Source organism: Littorina saxatilis, linkage group LG17 (genome assembly GCF_037325665.1).
Source record: "Littorina saxatilis isolate snail1 linkage group LG17, US_GU_Lsax_2.0, whole genome shotgun sequence".
Lineage (NCBI taxonomy): Eukaryota > Metazoa > Mollusca > Gastropoda > Littorinimorpha > Littorinidae > Littorina > Littorina saxatilis.
Window position 1 is genome coordinate 13,496,258 of NC_090261.1, and position 19,994 is coordinate 13,516,251.

General features: G+C 43.0%; 1 protein-coding gene across 2 annotated transcripts in view; it reads left to right on the forward strand.

Moving 5' to 3' along the window:
- The first annotated feature begins 6,891 nt into the window (after positions 1-6,891).
- Positions 6,892-19,994, forward strand: part of LOC138951802 (probable nuclear hormone receptor HR3) — a 28,805-nt gene continuing 15,702 nt past the window's right edge. For both annotated transcript variants that reach the window (XM_070323354.1, XM_070323355.1), the window contains exons 1-3: positions 6,892-7,012; positions 13,179-14,838; positions 18,319-18,463. In XM_070323354.1, coding sequence (XP_070179455.1) covers positions 13,921-14,838; positions 18,319-18,463 — 1,063 coding nt within the window. In that variant the 5' untranslated portion in view covers positions 6,892-7,012; positions 13,179-13,920. The remainder of the gene's footprint in view (positions 7,013-13,178; positions 14,839-18,318; positions 18,464-19,994) is intronic.

Sequence of the window (19,994 nt, forward strand, 5' to 3'; positions counted from 1 at the left end):
ACTCCTGGGGTGAGGTGCACGAACGAAAAGTAAGTGCCACCCAAACCGTCGCCCGGGAAATTTGCGATTCCTAAACGCCCCACTGAACGACTGACGTCACATGTCGCTTCGGTCTTTTCCGGAGGAACACCGCGTGTACATAACTTACACACTTCGGTCGCGTAGCACTGCCATTGCACATTTTCGCAACGAAAACCGTGCCACTGTTTCACTGATTCATCTTGGTGTGTTAAATCTGAAAGCAATATAAGTGAACGAACAATTGAAAACATATCACGTTACTAAACTGTAGCTCAGTGTTTCAGTATGACGTGGAAGTGTTGAAATATCTGCTGTATCAGGCAAGCCGATTTGGTTTCACCTGAACCACACCGGTGACACTGTGACGGTTCCCCTACGCTTTGTGTTCGGTGCCCTGACCCTTTGTGTTCGGTTCCCACTCGGTTCCCACACGCCAAAATTCGCGGACAAAACATCCATTTATGGTAGTATTACGCAATGTTGCTCTCTGAGAATGGTCTTGTTAGATCTGTGAGTGTTTACACTACATGCCTAGGTACTGTTGTATTGAAGGTTTTTGATATTTTAGCCGTTATTAGGTAGAATGCCTTCCACTTTACTGCAAAACTGCATAATTCGTAGCATCGGCAAGAAATCTCCTACCAAAAAATGCCTGCTTGGAACTGTCGTTGGTCCAGCAAAAAGTTCAACATGTCTGTAGCAGACAGCCCAAGTTTCAAGATTGTAGGGCCATCCAAACAGCCGTAATAATAAAAACAACAAAAGTAGTCGGTGAAATTGGCTGTGTTCGGTCCCCACACACTTTTGTGACGTAGGCGTGACGGTTCCCATAATTCATTGTGTCGGTCCCCACTTTCTGTGTCGGACCCCACTTTCGACCTAATTTCTCTGTGACGGACCCCACAACCAGCCTATTTTGTGTCGGTCCCCACACCTTCTTGGATTTATGACTTGCCGGTTACTTGTATCATTGTATTCATTGAATCTAATTGTCTCGGAGTTATTTTTCAGCAACAACCAGCAAGGCAGCACCTTTTGTGATACCAAGTAAGTCAGATGACATCAGTATGTGTGTGTATGTGTGTGAGAGAGAGAGAGAGAGAGAGAGAGAGAGAGAGAGAGAGAGAGAGAGAGAGAGAGAGAGAGAGAGAGAGAGAGAGAGAGAGAGACTAACTTTATTAGTTTATGCCACAAATAATATATAACATTATTTATCTCTGGGACGGTTCCCAGTATACTAGCAAATTATGTGTTGATCCACCCACACCTTCTTGAACTGGCCTTCCCAATATCTACTCTTAGTCTTACGGCCTTGGAGATATGCAATTTGGCACATTTTTAAAATAAAAGATCCACCTGTCGTATGTGAGATTCAGTTTTCAGAGCAAAATGCTGCCCAGGGACTTCTAGTGGTGATTGAAAAAAAAAAAGAGTACTTGCCTGTGTCAAGTATGTGTCTTTATCCACGCTTGTTGTAAGAGGCAACTTTTCCCAGCTCCTTGTGTTCATGACTGCTTTCTCTTAAAATTAATTACTTTATGACAGTCAGAATACAATGGAACAAGGCTACATAAACCCTGACAGCCTACGACAACGGCCCGACTAAGGCTCAACACCGCGCCAATAAATTCAGCATTGGGCCAATGTTGGGCCATGATTGCTCCGTTTTCGTAGGCTATCAGGGTCAAAGATACATAGTGGTAAACTAGTAAAATACATGTTCAGCATCATCAGCAATACCACAAAAGGATTAAAACAAGAAATTCCTCCGATAGGAACTACACCCCCGTCAAAGGGAAATAACCTTCTCAGTTGGTGGCAGTGAGAATGGTTATTTCCCTTTGACCAACGGGGGTGTCCGTCTATACCAGGCCTTGTATAATTTTAATCCACCAATAACTCCCTAACCGTGTGTTTGACTGGTCCCAATTTTTGTAAGGACCGTCTCAGGAATGTATAGAACCTGTTCACCAAGTTTGGTGACGATCGGTCCGTTCATTCTTGAGATCTACTTGCGAACACAAACACATCGAGTGAAACCTATACACACCCCTATACCGGGGGTGTAAAAATCCTATTAGCTGTATGTCAGCGGCACAATGCAACCAGAACCAGCGTTTATGTGGAGTGATCGGGTGCTGGTCACTACCGCGAGCGTCACTACCGCGAGTACCACTACCGCGTCTCACACTAAAGTTGTGTTTCCGTACCCGCGATAGCGTTTTTCCAGCGGTGCGACGAAAATCAAGCACATAGAAAATGACCAGGAGTGTTTCCACACGCGCGACGCGTTAGCGGCGCGACAAGCGGCAAGCGACGCGATTTTTTTGAAAGGGTCCTGGAGCGATTTTTTCGCGTTGTCGCGCGGCAACGCGGGAGTTTACAGATTTTACCGCATGTTTAAAACGCAAGTACGGAAACACGTCACGCGTTTGCGCGCGTTTTCTTTTGTCGCTGCCGCTGTCGCGGGTACGGAAACAGAACTTACCGCGAGTACGACACTACCGCGAGTACGACACTACCGCGAGTATAACACTACCGCGTGTCACACTACTGCGAGTATAACATTACCGCGTGTCATTTTATGACTTCCATGGCTGAAGGCAAAGGTTGAAATGTTTCCTTGAAATATAAAACAAAAAGGCCTGGTCTGTTCTCTGAACACTAATTCAATGTTTGTCATGCTAACCAAGAACTCAAAACGATCAGAACACACTATCAGAATACATATAGAATGGGTTGCTTCCAATCAAAGCCGTTAGAACACAAACTCACAAGAAGTAAGTTTGCATGCGTTCTCTCTACGGTTATGGTACTCGCGGTTGTGGTACGCGCGGTAGTGTGACACGCGGCAGTGTTATACTCGCGGTAGTGTCGTACTCGCGGTAGTGTGACACGCGGTAGAGTTACACGCGGTAGTGTCGTACTCGCCGTAGTGTGACACGCGGTAGTGACGCTCGCGGTAGTGTCGCATAACCGGAGTGATCTGGAAAGGTGTCAATCTCTCTCTCTCTCTCTCTCTCTCTCTCTCTCTCTCTCTCTCTCTCTCTCTCACACACACACACACACACACACACACACACACACACACACACACACACACACACACATACTGATGTCATCTGACTTACTTGGTATCACAAAAGGTGCTGCCTTGCCGGTTTTTGCTGAAAAATAACTCCGAGACAATTAGATTCAATGAATACAATGATACAAGTAACCGGCAAGTCATAAATCCAAGAAGGTGTGGGGACCGACACAAAATAGGCTGGTTGTGGGGTCCGTCACAGAGAAATTAGGTCGAAAGTGGGGTCCGACACAGAAAGTGGGGACCGACACAATGAATTATGGGAACCGTCACGCCTACGTCACAAAAGTGTGTGGGGACCGAACACAGCCAATTTCACTGACTACTTTTGTTGTTTTTATTATTACGGCTGTTTGGATGGCCCTACAATCTTGAAACTTGGGCTGTCTGCTACAGACATGTTGAACTTTTTGCTGGACCAACGACAGTTCCAAGCAGGCATTTTTTGGTAGGAGATTTCTTGCCGATGCTACGAATTATGCAGTTTTGCAGTAAAGTGGAAGGCATTCTACCTAATAACGGCTAAAATATCAAAAACCTTCAATCCAACAGCACCTAGGCATGTAGTGTAAACACTCACAGATCTAACAAGACCATTCTCAGAGAGCAACATTGCGTAATACTACCATAAATGGATGTTTTGTCCGCGAATTTTGGCGTGTGGGAACCGAGTGGGAACCGAACACAAAGGGTCAGGGCACCGAACACAAAGCGTAGGGGAACCGTCACAGTGTCACCGGTGTGTGAACGACTGCGAGAGGCGAGCACAAACCGTTGTGTTGTTCAGAAATGGTGTTCCCTTTGATATTTTAGTGGACATTTAACTTCAAATGCAACCTTTCTTAGCCGTAGAGTTGGTAACAGAACCTTCATGCGCGAGAAACGCCACATACGACGGAGTAACCCTGAAATGCCTTCACTTTTGTAGCCCTATCTATCAGTTGCTGTCGTAGCCTAGTGGTTTGTGCTCCAGCTTGAAGGTCAGCTGACTCGGGTTCGACTCCCTTCCTGGTTAGAGTTTTTTTTGGGTTTTTTTGCTTTATTTTTGTCATCTATTTTGTGTCCTTAACTCCACCCTTCAATCTTTTTAACCTTGATGCATTCCGTTTATTTTTTTATTTATTTTTTTAATTTTTTTTAAACCATTTCCCCCAAAGCGGTTTAGCACGGTGGTATGTTATGATGAAAACGCGATTACACAAAGCTCACATGTGCACGGTCTGCAAACTAAACGGCGTGGGCTCACCGTATTAGCCAATAACAAGCACAAAGCGTAAACATTAGTACAACTTGACACTGAGTCGCTCATGATACAACCATTCTTTTGCCGAGTCTGAAATTGATCTTCATAGAACTATGTGTAAGTGTAACAAAAGAAAAATCTACTTTCTTTCATATTGCCTGAATAATAACTTTATTAACTGATAATCAAGGTGGCATCGCCGAATGACTGCGGCAAGTGCAACGCGATCGAAGTGGCACGCGGTGTTCCTCCGGAAAAGGCCGAAGCGGCTGTGACGTCAGTCGTTCAGTGGGCCGTTTAGGAATCGCTAATAAAGTATGACTAATTTCAAGCAACAATTCAGTGTCAGTTTTCGTTGCAGTTAGCGGTAAAGCCGCTCAGTAGGGTTTTGCAGAAGTAACTGTGACTGACTTCGTCATTAATAATGATTCAGCACGGTCAGTTAGACCTCATTACTTTGATTAGAGTTTAATTTAATTTTAAGTCAGTCACGGTTAAAAAAATCGCGGTGGTATTGTTTACTCCTTCAGAGGGGGGGGGGGGGGGGTAATAGAAATTGCAGTCCCCACCTGCACCCTCAGTTACAGCAGCAAGTCAGTCAGTTGAGTCAAATAGTAATTAGGGACGGAGTGGCTCGGCTATCGTCAGTTACGACGGCTGAACTTACGAATCAGGTGGGGGGGGTTGATTTGCAAAAAAACACCGGGACTCATTAAGCAACATCTATATATATATACGACTTGTGTCTGTCTGTGTATCTGTGTGTGTGTCTGTGTATCTGTGTGTGTGTCTGTGTATCTGTGTCTTCGCGATGCACGGCCAAAGTTCTCGATGGATCTGCTTCAAATTTGGTGGGCTTATTCAGAGAGACCCCGGACACAACCTCATCGATGAGATATTTCAACACGTGCTCTCAGCGCGCAGCGCTGAACCGATTTTGGTTCCACCTCAGCTACCCGGGCCCCCATACCGACACACCAAAGCCGCTACACCACATCACAACGCCAAAGTTCTCGCTGGATCTTTTTCAAATTTGGACACCGTATTCAGCTACACCCCGGACACAATATCATCGATGAGACTCCAACACGTGCTCTCAGCGCGCAGCGCTGAACTGATTTTGGTTTTTGTGTTCATTTCACCATTATAAGTAACTCTTCCTTATCTTCTCCAGTGTTTGGCGTTTATCTCCCTTCCTTCGTGTGGCTTTCCCGTTTGTAAGTTACTATTACTATTTTTAGAATGTCACTGCGCTGTCCACTGCGCTGTCCACAACGCTTCCCTTGCACCCGTAAGTTCAAGTGTTCTTACTGTCACTACAGTGAAAAGGTCGAATCAATTTATAGCCACGCGAAAAATACACTCTCACCTATCTCTATATATTTATAGATACAGATATGCATATATATATACGCAGGGCCGGACCAAATGAGTTGTAAGGGGGGGGTTCCTCCTTTTTTGGGGGGGCAAATCAGCGAAGTGGCGAAGCCACAAGCGCGCGCCTGCTAAATCTGTGCAATCTGGTGCATTCTGGGCCTTGTTTTGAGGGTTAAGAGCAGCATTGTTTTGGTGCTAAAACTAGTAAAAGTCAAAGCAAGGTACATGCTTTTTCCAGGGGTGGGGTTCCGGAACCCCTGGAACCCCCCCCCCCCCCCCCCCCCCCCTGGGTCCGGCCCTGATACGGCTTCTCTGCGGTGCCGTGTGTGTGTGTGTTTGCACGGTGTGTGTGTGTGTGTGTGTGTGGGCAAAAACCTGTGTATTGTAGAGTTCTGTTTGTGATGTGGTCTAGCGGCTTTTGTCTGTCTATATGTTCTGGCATTTGAGAAGCCACAGCAGATAATATAGGGCTAAGAAATAAGCTCTAAAATTCTCAATCCCGTTTGACAGGACTTCGCCTTCAAAGGTGATTGTGGTGAACCGCCACGCTGTCTGTCTCTGTCTCGCGATTCACCCCGGCGAAGCCGGGTATTCCTCTAGTATGTCATATGCGATGTCGGATTAGACAGACGGAAATGCTTGAAGGCCAAAGGAGTCAGAAATAGACATACTGCCAGGCTGACCGTTCTAATACTTACACTGCAACACTGAAAGCGGCGCACACTAATCAGTGGCCCGTCTCACGGTAACTTGACTTGAGCGGCGGCACTGACGGTCGGATTCAGTGCCAGTAATAGAGCAGTCAGTGATTGTCACTGAAGGCAAAATTGAACGGTATGTTAGTATATAGGTATATATATACACAACAATAATAGGGTCTCGGTGTTGGAACTTGGAGCCTTGGTATGACATTGGAACCACGTTATAGACGGTGTCAAGTAAGGAAGGAACCTCTGAACGGGTCTGCGAATATAACAAATCAAACATGGCAACTTATAGATTAAATTTACACCTGCTCTTGGTAATACATCATTTACACGGGTTTTTCGGTCATTCAACAAGTCTTCCATAAGATCGTTTGCTGGAAACAGTTTCCTAAGACCGCATTTTTCACGAAAGGGGGGCTCAACGAGTGCCCGACACCGCCTAATAGGACGAAGGGAGGTAACCGTGTTAGTTAGTGGGTCAAGGCCGTTGCACAAGAAAGTGCGTTGCTGTCGCTCGACACAGGATCTAGGAGTAGGAGTAGGAGACATGTTTTATAACCGCAGTATGAAAGCGAGGTAAGAAGAACATCACGACCGTATGTTATAGATCGAATAGTCACGAGTAATGCGTCCAGTCTGTTCAATGTGCATGTGTCAATGTTTTCGTCGATTTTGAGACCCATCTGTGGGATCAGGTGTAACAGTGAATCACACCTGTAGCCTACATCGTAGTAGGAGAGGCACGTTTTGTGAGGCTGGAATGATTAGATTACTCCTAAATCTGACGCTTTTCCGACGCTTGAGTGCCAGCAGCAGCAGCTGTAATCATTTGCAGAGCATGACAGTCACAAGCCTGTGTTTAAACTTTGATACCATAACAACACACGAGGCTTCCGCATCCCCACCTGCAAGACAGACCAGTACAAGAACTCCTTCGTACGGACAGTCGCAGAGTGGAATCAGCTGAGTGACGCAGACCTTCCAGCACGACCAGCCCAGCCAGCCAGCGCAGCATCCTCAGCGCTGAGACTGCCGTCATCAGGGCTGCCCCAACACTGATCGCCTACAGAGCCCAGTAGTTTTTATCATTTTAACAAGTTGCAAAGAGTGGGAAAGACATTGAAGCAACAGCCTGTATGACTCGTCCCACCAAAGTCAGGACTTTTATTGTACTCTAAATTATTATCATGCGCTCTCCCGCATCCGTTGCGAAGATGACCAACAGTGGTCCCTGCAACGTAACAAATCCAGATCCAGATCCAGATCTTCACATGTTCAGGCTCAGTGAGATGGCAAACCCCCTTCAGTTACACTGATTCTCAGTCTTGGTGAATTAAAGCCGACCATAGTGGGATATTTGCAGGATGTAAACAGTGGTGGTGACTGTTCCATGTTGTTGTGCATGTATAAACAAGGATAGATAGGCAAACCGTTTTCATCTGAAGATGTTAACATTCCGCCTCCTCTCTTTGTTTTGTTAATTGTCCTATTCACTAATTCAGTCACTTGACACTTTCAGATTGAAATGCCTTCTTTAATTGGATGTTCATGCATTGTTTTGAATAACTGTTGTGGCTACAAATGATTTTTGGACTTAAAATACTGCAAAGCATCAACAATGACTGTTAAAGAAGCTCAAATGGAAGAATTACAGTATTACGAGTTTTACGAGGTATGATCCAAACAAAATGATCAAACCCCGATTATACAAGTCTCAGGCCACTGATCATAAAAAGTAATATATCATGTGAAAGGACAAAAATTTAACTGGTATACCTCCAACAGACAACGTCATTTGGTTACTACGTCATAAATGACGAGGTTTTAAAATACGTCACTTTTGGGTTGTGCTTCAAAACGGGGTCTTTTGTCAAGCACCATGAAAATCTTCACTTCTTTGAAGAGTGTAGCTGGGTAATGGTACAACAAAATGTTTACAAAGCTGAAGAATGTTACATGAATCAAAGCTTTTCCATATTCGACAAACTGACAAATGAAAAGGGAAATTGAAACTGGGGAAAAGGGGAATAACTCTGACAAGCCTAAAAGACTTCCGAAGAGCGCTTTAAACGAGAATAATGTAGCTGCTGTGTCAAAATTTAAGAACTAAGATTAAAAAGTGTACATGTGGATATAAAGAGCAAAACTTCAACTTTTAATGGAACAATCCATAGAGTTCTACTCAATGATCTTCCGCTTCAAAAGCTGGCCGCAAAATGGGTGCCTCATTAGCTGACAGGGGAACGAAAGGAGCATCAGGGTCCTATCGCACGTGATCTGCTCAACCGTTGTGAACCCAGTAGACCCAAATTTGTTATTACTGTAATCACTGATTATGAGACTTTGTTTTCCTTCTACTTTAGTGCCAAAAAACACAGAAACAAACCGTGTCTAGACCAAAATGACGAGATGCATCAAATTTGTAAGCGAGGATTTCAAAGCAGAAACAGGCCTATTCACTGTATTTTTTTACCACGAAGGTCCCGTTGCTGTCGATATTCTGTCTACTGACAGCACTGTCATTGTCACATTCTATGCAGAAACCGTTTTACCACAACTTATTCACGAGTTTGGCAGTCAGCGACCAAACTGCGAAACCCAGACTGCCCTTCTCCTTCATGAAAATGTCAGTCTCCACGAAAGAAGGGCCGTAACTCCATTCCTAAAAGACCAAATGATCCCATTTTTGCCTCACACATTCTTCAGACCTGATTACATTTACACCCCTTGAGATTACTGAACATACCCTCTTTGAACATCAGACTTTTTGCCAACAAGTTTCACTGCACCCAGGACCTACAAAAAAGACGTCAAATCAGAGCTGAAAAGCAACCCCAAATAAGGCCAACTCAAGGCCTCTTCTGGTTGGCTTAGACACTTGTGAATCTGCATCGATGTCGGAGGAAAGTAGTTCTAATGACTGCTGCAATTTGGGCCAGATACGCCGAACGGTCTCTGCGAAAATCACATTTTTTTTTTTTAATCATACCTCGTAACAGCTATTGTGTTTTCAGCGTAGCAATAGGGAAAGGGTGGCCGAGTGGTAAGTGCACTTGCCTCGGAAGTGAGACGTTGCGAGTTCGACCCTGGGTCGGGGCGTAAGCAATTTTCTTCCCCCTTTCCTAACCCAGGTGGTGGGTTCAAGTGCTAGTCTTTCGGATGAGACGAAAAAATGAGGTCCCTTCGTGTACATTGGGGTGTGCACGTTAAAGATCCCACGATTGACAAAAGGGTCTTTCCTGGCAAAATTGTATAGGCATAGATAAAAAAAATGTCCACCAAATACCCGTGTGACTTGGAATAATAGGCCGTGAAAAGTAAATATTCGCCGTAATGGCTTGAGATTTACTGGCCGATGTGAATGCGTGATATATTGTGTAAAACATTCCATCTCACACGGCAGAAATTAATATGTAAAGTGCTTAGAGAACATCAAGCGCTATATAAATCTCCCATATGAATAAATAACAAGTCGCGTAAGGCGAAAATACAACATTTAGTCAAGCTGTCGAACTCACAGAATGAAACTGAACGCAATGCAATTTTTCAGCAAGACCGTATACTCGTAGCATCGTCAGTCCACCGCTCGTGGCAAAGGCAGTGAAATTGACAAGAAGAGCGGGGTAGTAGTTGCGCTGAGAAGGATAGCACGCTTTTCTGTACCTCTCTTCGTTTTAACTTTCTGAGCGTGTTTTTAATCCAAACATATCATATCTATATTTTTTGGAATCAGGAACCGACAAGGAATAAGATGAAAGTGTTTTTAAATTGATTTCGAAAATTTAATTTTGATCATAATTTTTATATTTTTAATTTTCAGAGCTTGTTTTTAATCCAAATATAGCATATTTATATGGTTTTGGAATCAGAAAATGATGAAGAATAAGATGAACGTAAATTTGGATCGTTTTATAAAAACATTATTTTTTTACAATTTTCAGATTTTTAATGACCAAAGTCATTAATTAATTTTTAAGCCACCAAGCTGAAATGCAATACCGAAGTCCGGCCTTCATCGAAGATTGCTTGGCCAAAATTTCAATCAATTTTATTGAAAAATGAGGGTGTGACAGTGCCGCCTCAACTTTCACGAAAAGCTGGATATGACGTCATCAAAGGTATTTATAGAAAAAAAGAAAAAAAACGTCCGGGGATATCATTCCCAGGAACTCTCATGTCAAATTTCATAAAGATCGGTCCAGTAGTTTGGTCTGAATCGCTCTACACACACACACACGCACAGACACACACGCACACACACGCACACACATACACCACGACCCTCGTCTCGATTCCCCCTCTATGTTAAAACATTTAGTCAAAATTTGATTAAATGTAAAAAGGGTCCGATATTTAGGCGAGACAAGTATAATGCCAACGAGTCAAAGACGAGTCGCATTATACTTGTTCGAGTCTAGATATCGGACCCTATTGCTACGCTAAAAGCACAATAGCGTTTAGGCCAAAAAAAAAAAATGCTTTGGTTACGGTTTCCCGACCGACCCTAACTTTTTGGGCCGACCCTAAACTTTTTTTTTGGTCCTAAAGCTAAAAATAAAATGAACCAAACACATGTATACACACAAAAAACCCACACACACACACAAAAACCCACCGAAAACGACAACACCACGGCACAGAGAAAACATCGATCGCCGGCGAGCAGACAACAACAAGCCCGACAAGGGACACCACTCCGCTTTTTACAACTCCCATATCCAAGGGAAGTCAGTCTCGTGCGTTCGTTCGTTGCGCGAACGTAAAAAGATGTCGTCTGCATTTGCAATCGTGTATTCGGAAAGTGCGTTCATATCGAACAAACACGACTGATAAGTCGGTACTCGAAGAGTGCAACCTTGGTGGACATTTTTCATGATTTTCATCCAACTTTGGACGGCAAACTGTTCGGGATAAAATGTGTTGGGTCGACGAAAATAAGTGCCGAGCCCGAAGACTCTTTCGAATCAGTCCAGACTGCGTTCAAGTGTTCACTAGTGGCACTATACAGTTTAAAGGGTATGTCCAGTTTTCTTTTCTTAACATGAAAAAGTAATTAATATCTGTGGTTCCAAATACACCAATATGAAAATACCTCGAATATCCTGCATACACAAATATTTTTATCATTTCAAGAGGGACCAACCAAAAAAAAAAAAAAAAAAAAAAAAAAAAAAAGTTAAATCGACCTACCTACCCTATTTTTTTTGGCCATGAAACCGTAACCAAAGCATTTTTTTTTTTTTGGCCTTATATTGCTATTCTGACATTATATTCTGTGTTAAAATCATGTTTTTGTCATCAACAACTACCAGAATGGTCTATGTCATTGATTGCAGACGACGGTTTTAGTGCGCATATCCCTTTGCGCATGTAACCACGGAAATCACCGAACATTGAAAAACCCACGGACATGTAAACGGAGAAGACTCGAGATAACCGGATGTTTGGCATTACGTCAATATGCCATGATTCATATGACGTCACGTATCATGCTTGCTTACGTATATTCTATGTTCGAAAGTCTGACTTCTGTTGGGGATTCGTGTGATAAACACTGCGGTAAATCTGTAGATGATAAGAGAACAAGGATTGTCTCAGAAGAAAGTCAACGACTAAATGTTTCAGACCGGTAACTTCATTTCAACATTGCACTATACAATGGACGTTCCATGGGGACAGGAGAGTTTGCTGATTATGTGCTAAACATTGGAAAGACCGTCTGCTAGAATCAGAGATAGGTCAATAGAAATGGCATCGTCTGTTAACCATTCACAGAAACAAACCTGGCAAGATATGCATGTACTTTATTTACATCAAAGAAACCGGAACCATGCGTCTTTGTATCGGCAAAAACTTACTAACTTCCGTAGCGTTATCCTTTGATGATCGGAAGAGGGATGTGTGAGACCATCCAATATCAGCCCCCGAATTCTCCCACGTGTCTTATCAGAATAGCTACGTTAATTGCTGATTATATCTCCCTGATGCTAGTCACCAAGTATACTAATCAACACTGGAATCACCTTTGGAGGCAAAGCTAGTCTAACAGGAGGACATTGGGCTGAATCATGGCTGTATCAAAACTGCTGTGTGAAGTCCAAGGTTGGTAAGAGCATACCAGGAGACCACAGCAGCCGGACGCTATCACTAACAGCTTCCTGCACAGGGATGGCCAAATCGTCCGCCCGATCGCCAGGGGCTAGTAAAAAAATCCGCTGGGCTAGTAGAATCCGCCTGGCAGCTCGCCCGGCTGGCCAGTTCAAATTCTGGTCAAACGCAAAACTGTTGGCTGTATTTTCGAGTTTTAAAGCCATATAAACAGGGCAGATGCACGAATTCTGTCTTCTGCAAAATCTACGCCATGTTCTAGAGAAACGAAAACAAGGCTCTTGTCGTATTACAGCTATTTTAATTGTGTAAAGAAATCTGACTCATAATAATGTTTTGTGTGGTGTGTACTGGGCCATTTCTGACAGGCTAGTGACTTCCTTGAAGTTACTCGCCTGGCTGGCGAGTTACAATTTTGAGATTTGGAAATCCTTGCTGCATTTGCTGGGTGTGCAGTCTACGGACATATGAGAAATGTAGAGCTACTATTTATAGCTCACGCTCTTGGTCGGCAGATAACTCGGTCAGTGCAGAGCAGCTACTGTGAAAGGGGCACTACTGCATCTCCCTGTCACACTATTTTGATTAAGGACCATCACATTCTAAATTTAATCAATATTTTGCTGTGTTTCAGTTGATACGGATGGTGGATCCTGACCTACTCCGGATACTTCCTGCCTGGAGCAGCGACTGGTGACACATTACAGCAGGATCAGATGATGAGCTTACTTACAACGGTTGCCTTCTTCGTTTATGAGTTCCAGCAGGATTGGACATTCTTTGATCAGTGATTAGTTCCCGATGCAGCACTCAAAACTTGATTGAATTTGAAATCACCAACACCATCTACATTTGCGTGCCAAAAGACACTGCCAGCCCTACCAGCTGCTTATTTGCGTCATGTAAAACCTGGAGTATAAAATTGAGTGTATCAGTGCTGATAAAAATATAATTTATTTGTTTATTTATTAAGGAGATTTCTATTGCGCATAACTAAAAGCACTATGCGCTTTACAATATCACTTGGTATAAGCACACGCAAACATACTCTGATAATCCAAACAAAGGAAGACTAATGGAAAGTTTGAAACAGTTATTTTGTGTGTAAATTGTAATATCATTATTTATTGCAACACAGGGTTTTATACAGAATGAAGAGGACTGTCACATTGCTGACACAGTCGACATAATGATCTTTGAAGTCTTTCTTAAGAGGACAGGGTTCTCTGCTACGTGTCAGTATTGTTGATAATTTGCATACAAGTTTAAGGGAAATATAGTGGACAGAAAAAAAAAGTGCTTCACACAGTTACAGCATTTGTGAACTGTATAGGGCCAGGACTCACATAGACTTTACATGTTCTGGTGTCATTTCAATGGAAGAAGTGTGCCATGACTCTAAATCACTAGATAAGTCGGACTTTGCCGGAAGCAACGCTGGCATCAATCTGAAGAAAACGAAAACAACATCACTGCCAAGTTCTTCTTGCTCAAAACAAGTCGCACCAAAGGAGACACCGATACACTGGAAAAAGGTGATTTCCGACATGAATGTGGGCATTTTGAAGCCCTCAGACCCACAAAGTGGCAGAGGTTCGTCCAAATGCTTCGACTTGCTGGCCAGTGTGAATCCCATGAGCACTGAAAGCCACCTATCTCATATTCACTCCTCTAACACAGGGCTGGAGCATGCTGGGGATATGATCTTCAGTGGTCCGCAAATTTCAGACAAGCATTTGTCGGCTGGTTGTCAAGATCTGAAGCAGCCTTTTCCGGACACGGTCCACTTCCAGCACAAGTCTGCACCATGGGACACCAGGCACGATTTTGTCCCTGTAGGCTTGGAGTTTGACTTTTCCAGTTCACCTAAAGATATCAACATCAACAGCAGCAGCATTGCAGGAAAAGCGGGTAGTACAGGTATTGCAGGGACAACCAGGGTGCAGGTGTCGTCCACTGTAAATGTGGCAGGCAGGGAGCAAGTTCGCAGCAGGACGAGAAAATCGTCGCTTCATTCTGACTTCACCCAAGCTGGTGCAGAACACGGAGTTGGCAGTTCTGGCGCCGTCTCTAAAAGCAAGATGGTACAGGGGTCAGGGAAAGCATGTTGCGCAACCCTGCGCTCAAAGTCGGCACCAGACAAGCAGCACAAGCGGGAGGCATCTCCAGACCAGGTGCCTCACTCTACCTTTGTTCACAAGGTAGCCTCCCACATTGACAGTGGTCTCTGCCAGGTGTGCCAGGATATGGCCGCTGGGTTTTACTGCGGTGCCTTTGTCTGTGAGGCCTGTAAGGTATGCATGACTGTGTGGCTTTTTGTGTGGAATTGAGAGTAGACTTCATGAGAACAGAGTAGTTGTGTCCTGTGCCTGTGAATTCCCCAGTTGTGGTAGTGGTACTGGGCCAAAAAATAAGAACATGAGTCCCCAAAATTAAAAGTGCTTTAAATTAAATGAAACTTGACTCTTGTACAAGCTTAGAGATTTCTTCAAATGATACTGAACGTGAAAAAATCTTTATCTCAAACAGCTGTTAGCTACGGCAGAGCAAAACTCGGGTGTATGAAATTGTGACGTAAGTTACATGGTGTTTTTGCTTTCAAATATTACACAACAGAGTGCATGTTTTAGGAGTTATTTTGCCTGTATAATGTGTGTGTTAGAATCTCCGGAAATTACAGTAACTCCAGATACTTTTGTTTGGTTATTTATTATTCAAGTGTTTTAGCCCTTACAGAATGAACACCGTAACTTACATCAAAATAAGTTTAAAACATCTCTAACAATCAGAAATTAAACTTTTAACTTGACTGTTACTGTTAATGGATCTATAGAGCTATTCTGATACCGGCACGGTTGGCCTAGTGGTAAGAATGTTTGTAAAGTTTCTTGAGACACCATGATTTTGTCGATAACAACGTGCTTGTCTTGTTTTCCTTCAGTATGACAAAATTTCAAGGAAAAAAAACTCCTTCTTTCATGCTCTTATGATTTTTGGCTCACGTAAGTGTAGCCTATGCGATGCTAAACTTTGTCTGTCTGTGCGTGTGTGTGTGTGTGTGTGTGTGTGTGTGATATAAACTTTAACATTTCCGAGTCTATCTGTGTGTGGTTATCCAAGACTATGGATAAAGCTCGCATAAGAAGATTACGTCACGGTCAAAAGTGTTTGACGTCAATTAAGGCATCATGACGTCATGCCTCCCTGTAGTCTTTCTCTCTCGCGGGGTGTGTGTGTGTGTGTGTGTGTGTGTGTGTTCATTTTGTGCACATGTGTTATTGTTACTGTTTGTGTATGTGTACTCGTGTGTGTGTGTGTGTGTGTGTGTGTGTGTATGTGTGTGTGTGTGTGTGTATGTGTGCGTGCGTGTGTGTGTGTGTGTGTGTGTGGTGTGTGTGTGTGTGTGTGTAAGAAAGAGAGACAGAGAGAGAGAGAGAGTGTGTGTGTGTATGTATGTCTCTGGTGTGTGTGTATGTGTATGTGTGTGTGTGTGTGTGTGTGTGTGTGTGTGTGTGTGCATGAGTTTGTGTGTATGTTTGTGTGTGTATGTGTGTTTGTTTGTAAAGGTGTGTGTGTCCGTCTGTCTATGTGTGTATGAGTTTTGTATGTATGTATGAGATCTGTGGGAGTCACTGTGTGTGTGTGTGTGTGTGTGTGTGTGTGTGTGTGTGTGTGTGTGTGTGTGTGAGCCTGTGTGTGTGTGTGCGTGCACGCATGCGCGTGTGTGGGTGTGTGTATGTGTGTGTCTGTTTGTAAGAAAGACTGGCTGAACACCGAAATATTAATTTTACCGGGTTATTATCCAAGCAACAGCTTCAAAGTATTGAAGCAATGATCAACATTTCGTCGGCACGTATGTAGATAAAGTGTGTATCCAAAGAAAACGGGTGGTGGTGAGTTTTTTTTTGGGGGGGGGGTAAAAACAGGTGACTGGTTTGTGTTGTGAGTGGTATGTAGACCAGGTCAGGGGTCAAGGTTGGGTCAGATCGCGTGAAGCATTGTGGTATAGATTCACTTCTCAGTTCTAACCGAGCTGCATTCGCCGATTCGGGGAAGACGATTTCACATTGTTCGGTTTCGTAGCGGCTCCAGAAAAAATAGATAAAGAAGATACCAAAGGAGATTTCCTACAGGTTGATCTGCACAGCGTTTTTCAGTGTCTGCGCGAGGAAGCGCTGTCGAAAGGGCAGTGTCGATCTCAGTGGCAGTCGTGTCTCCGTAAGTAGGCTACAGACAGACAGATCTAGATCTAGCGTCTCCCACTCTTGCACTGTGTCTATGCTTACTGTGTGCGTGTGTGTGTGACGGAGTGATTGAGTTTGTGTTACTGTTTGTCGATTTCTTACGGGAGCCTTGAAGGCTTCGCCTCTTGTTACCATTGTTTTAGTTAATAAAGGCTGTACAACCAAAACATCGACTAAAAGTAAACAAGCGCCAAGTAGTATGTTTTTTGGGTGTTACTGTTAACAACTCGTTAAAAAGTGGACGTGAAAATGTTTGCGGGTCAAAATTAGCTCGGTGAAGGGAATTTGGGGAAAGGTGTAAATTGGTTAGATATGTTGTGGGTATTTTCCAACGTTGTGTAAGAAGACAGTGAAAAAGAAGTGCAACACACACAAGGATGAAGGACTTTAGAATTTAGAGGTGTGTGTCATTTTTAACAATGTGGAGGCCAGAGAGAATGACCCAGTTTTGAGGAAACTTCTGGCAGGAAGTTAGTGACAGCCTTTTAAAGCGTGGAAGTGGCAGTCTGGTCCAGGTTAATGATGCATTGTCCAGACAAAAATGCTTTTGAGTCATTTGACACAAAATATCACATGAAAAAGTTTTGAATAGGGATTGAATGTTAGTTGTTACATGTTAAATATGAACAAGTCGCATAAGGCAAAATTACTACATTTAGTCAAGCTGTGGAACTCACAGAATAAAACTGAACGCACTGCATTTTTTCACAATGACCGTAGTCCGCCGCTCGTGCAAAAGGCAGTGAAATTGACGAGCCTGTTTAGTGCGGTAGCGGTTGCGCTGTGCTGCATAGCACGCTTTTCTGTACCTCTCTTCGCTTTAACTTTCTGAGCGTGTTTTTAATCCAAACATATCATATAGAGCTATATGTTTTTGGAATCGGGAACCGACAAGGAATAAGATGAAATTGTTTTTAAATCGATTTCGGAAATTTTATTTTAATCATAATTTTTATATTTTTAATTTTCAGAGCTTGTTTTTAATCCGAATATAACATATTTATATGTATTTGGAATTAGAAAATGATGAAGAATAAGATGAACGTAATTTTGGATCGTTTTATAAAAAAATAATTTTAATTACAATTTTCGGATTTTTAATGACCAAAGTCATTAATTAATTTTTAAGCCTCCAAGCTGAAATGCAATACCAAAGTCCGGCCTTCGTCGAAGATTACTTGACCAAATTTTCAATCAATTTGATTGAAAAATGAGGGTGTGACAGTGCCGCCTCAACTTTTACAAAAAGCCGGATATGACGTCATCAAAGACGTTTATCCAAAAAATGAAAAAAACGTCTGGGGATGTCATACCCAGGAACTCTCATGTAAAATTTCATAAAGATCGGTCTAGTAGTTTACTCTGAATCGCTCTACACACACACACGCACAGACACACAGACACAGACACACACACACACACACACACACACACACACCACAACCCTCGTCTCGATTCCCCCTCTATGTTAAAACATTTAGTCAAAACTTGACTAAATGTAACAAGAAAGTATTCATTTTTTTCTTCCAGAAATTCTTCATCCGAGCATCTAAACAGGAGAAGCAGAAGTTTGTGTGCCTGCGCCAAGGACGGTGCAAGATTACAAAGGAAAGCCGTGTGCAGTGTCAGTATTGCCGCTACCACAAATGTCTACAGCTGAGCATGTACTACCCAGGTAGAGTTGACATCATTAATTTTTCTCTGAGCTCCTGTGATTTTATTAGATACCTGTTGCTGAACGTTGCTTTTTGTATACATATAACAGTATTTGTACTGATGGATGTGTTTTAGTCAGGTGTCTGTAATCAGTCATTGATGCTTCAGAATTTGAAATGAGCAAACTTCGGTATGTCAAGTGACCCATTGAAGTTGTTGACATGCATTCTGATAATCATCGGTCCACGGCTATTGCCAGTTTCTCTCTGACAGCATGCTGAATTATTGCGCGAATCTATCAAAACAAACCGGCACGGTTGGCCTAGTGGTAAGGCGTCCGCCCCGTGATCGGGAGGTCGTGGGTTCGAACCCTGGGGTCATACCTAAGACTTTAAAATTGGCAATCTAGTGGCTGCTCCGCCTGGCGTCTGGCATTATGGGGTTAGTGCTAGGACTGGTTGGTCCGGTGTCAGAATAATGTGACTGGGTGAGACATGAAGCCTGTGCTGCGACTTCTGTCTTGTGTGTCAAAGCAGCACCGCCCTGATATGGCCCTTCGTGGTCGGCTGGGCGTTAAGCAAACAAACAAACAAACTATCAAAACAAGAATACAGAGTTATCTCCCATATGTTTTTCGCGAGCACTGATCTAAATTTGAGATCAGTGTTCGCGAGACGAAAATGATTGCAGATTGGCCGACTTCGACAGTGATCTCCGTTCTATTCTTCATAGTTATGATAAAGACATCGTTCTAAGGTCATAACAAGTCGAAATTTTGAGACTGGTGTCGGAAGGAGACCGTGATATATGGTTGCATCACTCTCAACTGGTTACAGAAAAAATAAGCTGCTCCGGCGTGCGCAGAAGCCAAAGTTGATTATCACATGACACTTTAGAGTTGTTTGCACAGTAAAAACATCCGCGAAAGATAGCTCGCTTATAACTGTCTTACATATCAATTCCTTTGTATTTTAAAAATTACACAACACCATGAAAAATCATTATCGACGATCGCGAAACTGCTTATATCCACAACACATTATGAAAAGATCTAAATATGTAAAAAATCGATTTCTTACCCACAGAAAGAAAACCAAGGGATAGAATGAGACCCAAAGGGAAGTAACTCATTTTTGACCTGAGTTCAGGATGGTTGACTTGCTGCCAATGCAGCTTTTTGCAAATGTGTTGCATCATTTGCAAAACATAATGTTCTTTGGAACACATGGGACAAATAATAGAATTTGAGAGCTAGTTGAATAAGATGGACTAGTTACCAGTACCAAACCATTTTGGGGATAAACAACTGATGTGTTCAGACAAATCAGGGAGCATTATCTCTACCGTGTGTGCTGTAATTGTGTTTTAGGACATAATCTCTACCGTGTGTGCTGTAATTGTGTTTTAGGACATTATCTCTACTGTGTGTGCTGTAATTGTGTTTTAGGACATTATCTCTACTGTGTGTGCTGTAATTGTGTTTTAGGACATTATCTCTACCGTGTGTGCTGTAATTGTGTTTTAGGACATAATCTCTACGGTGTGTGCTG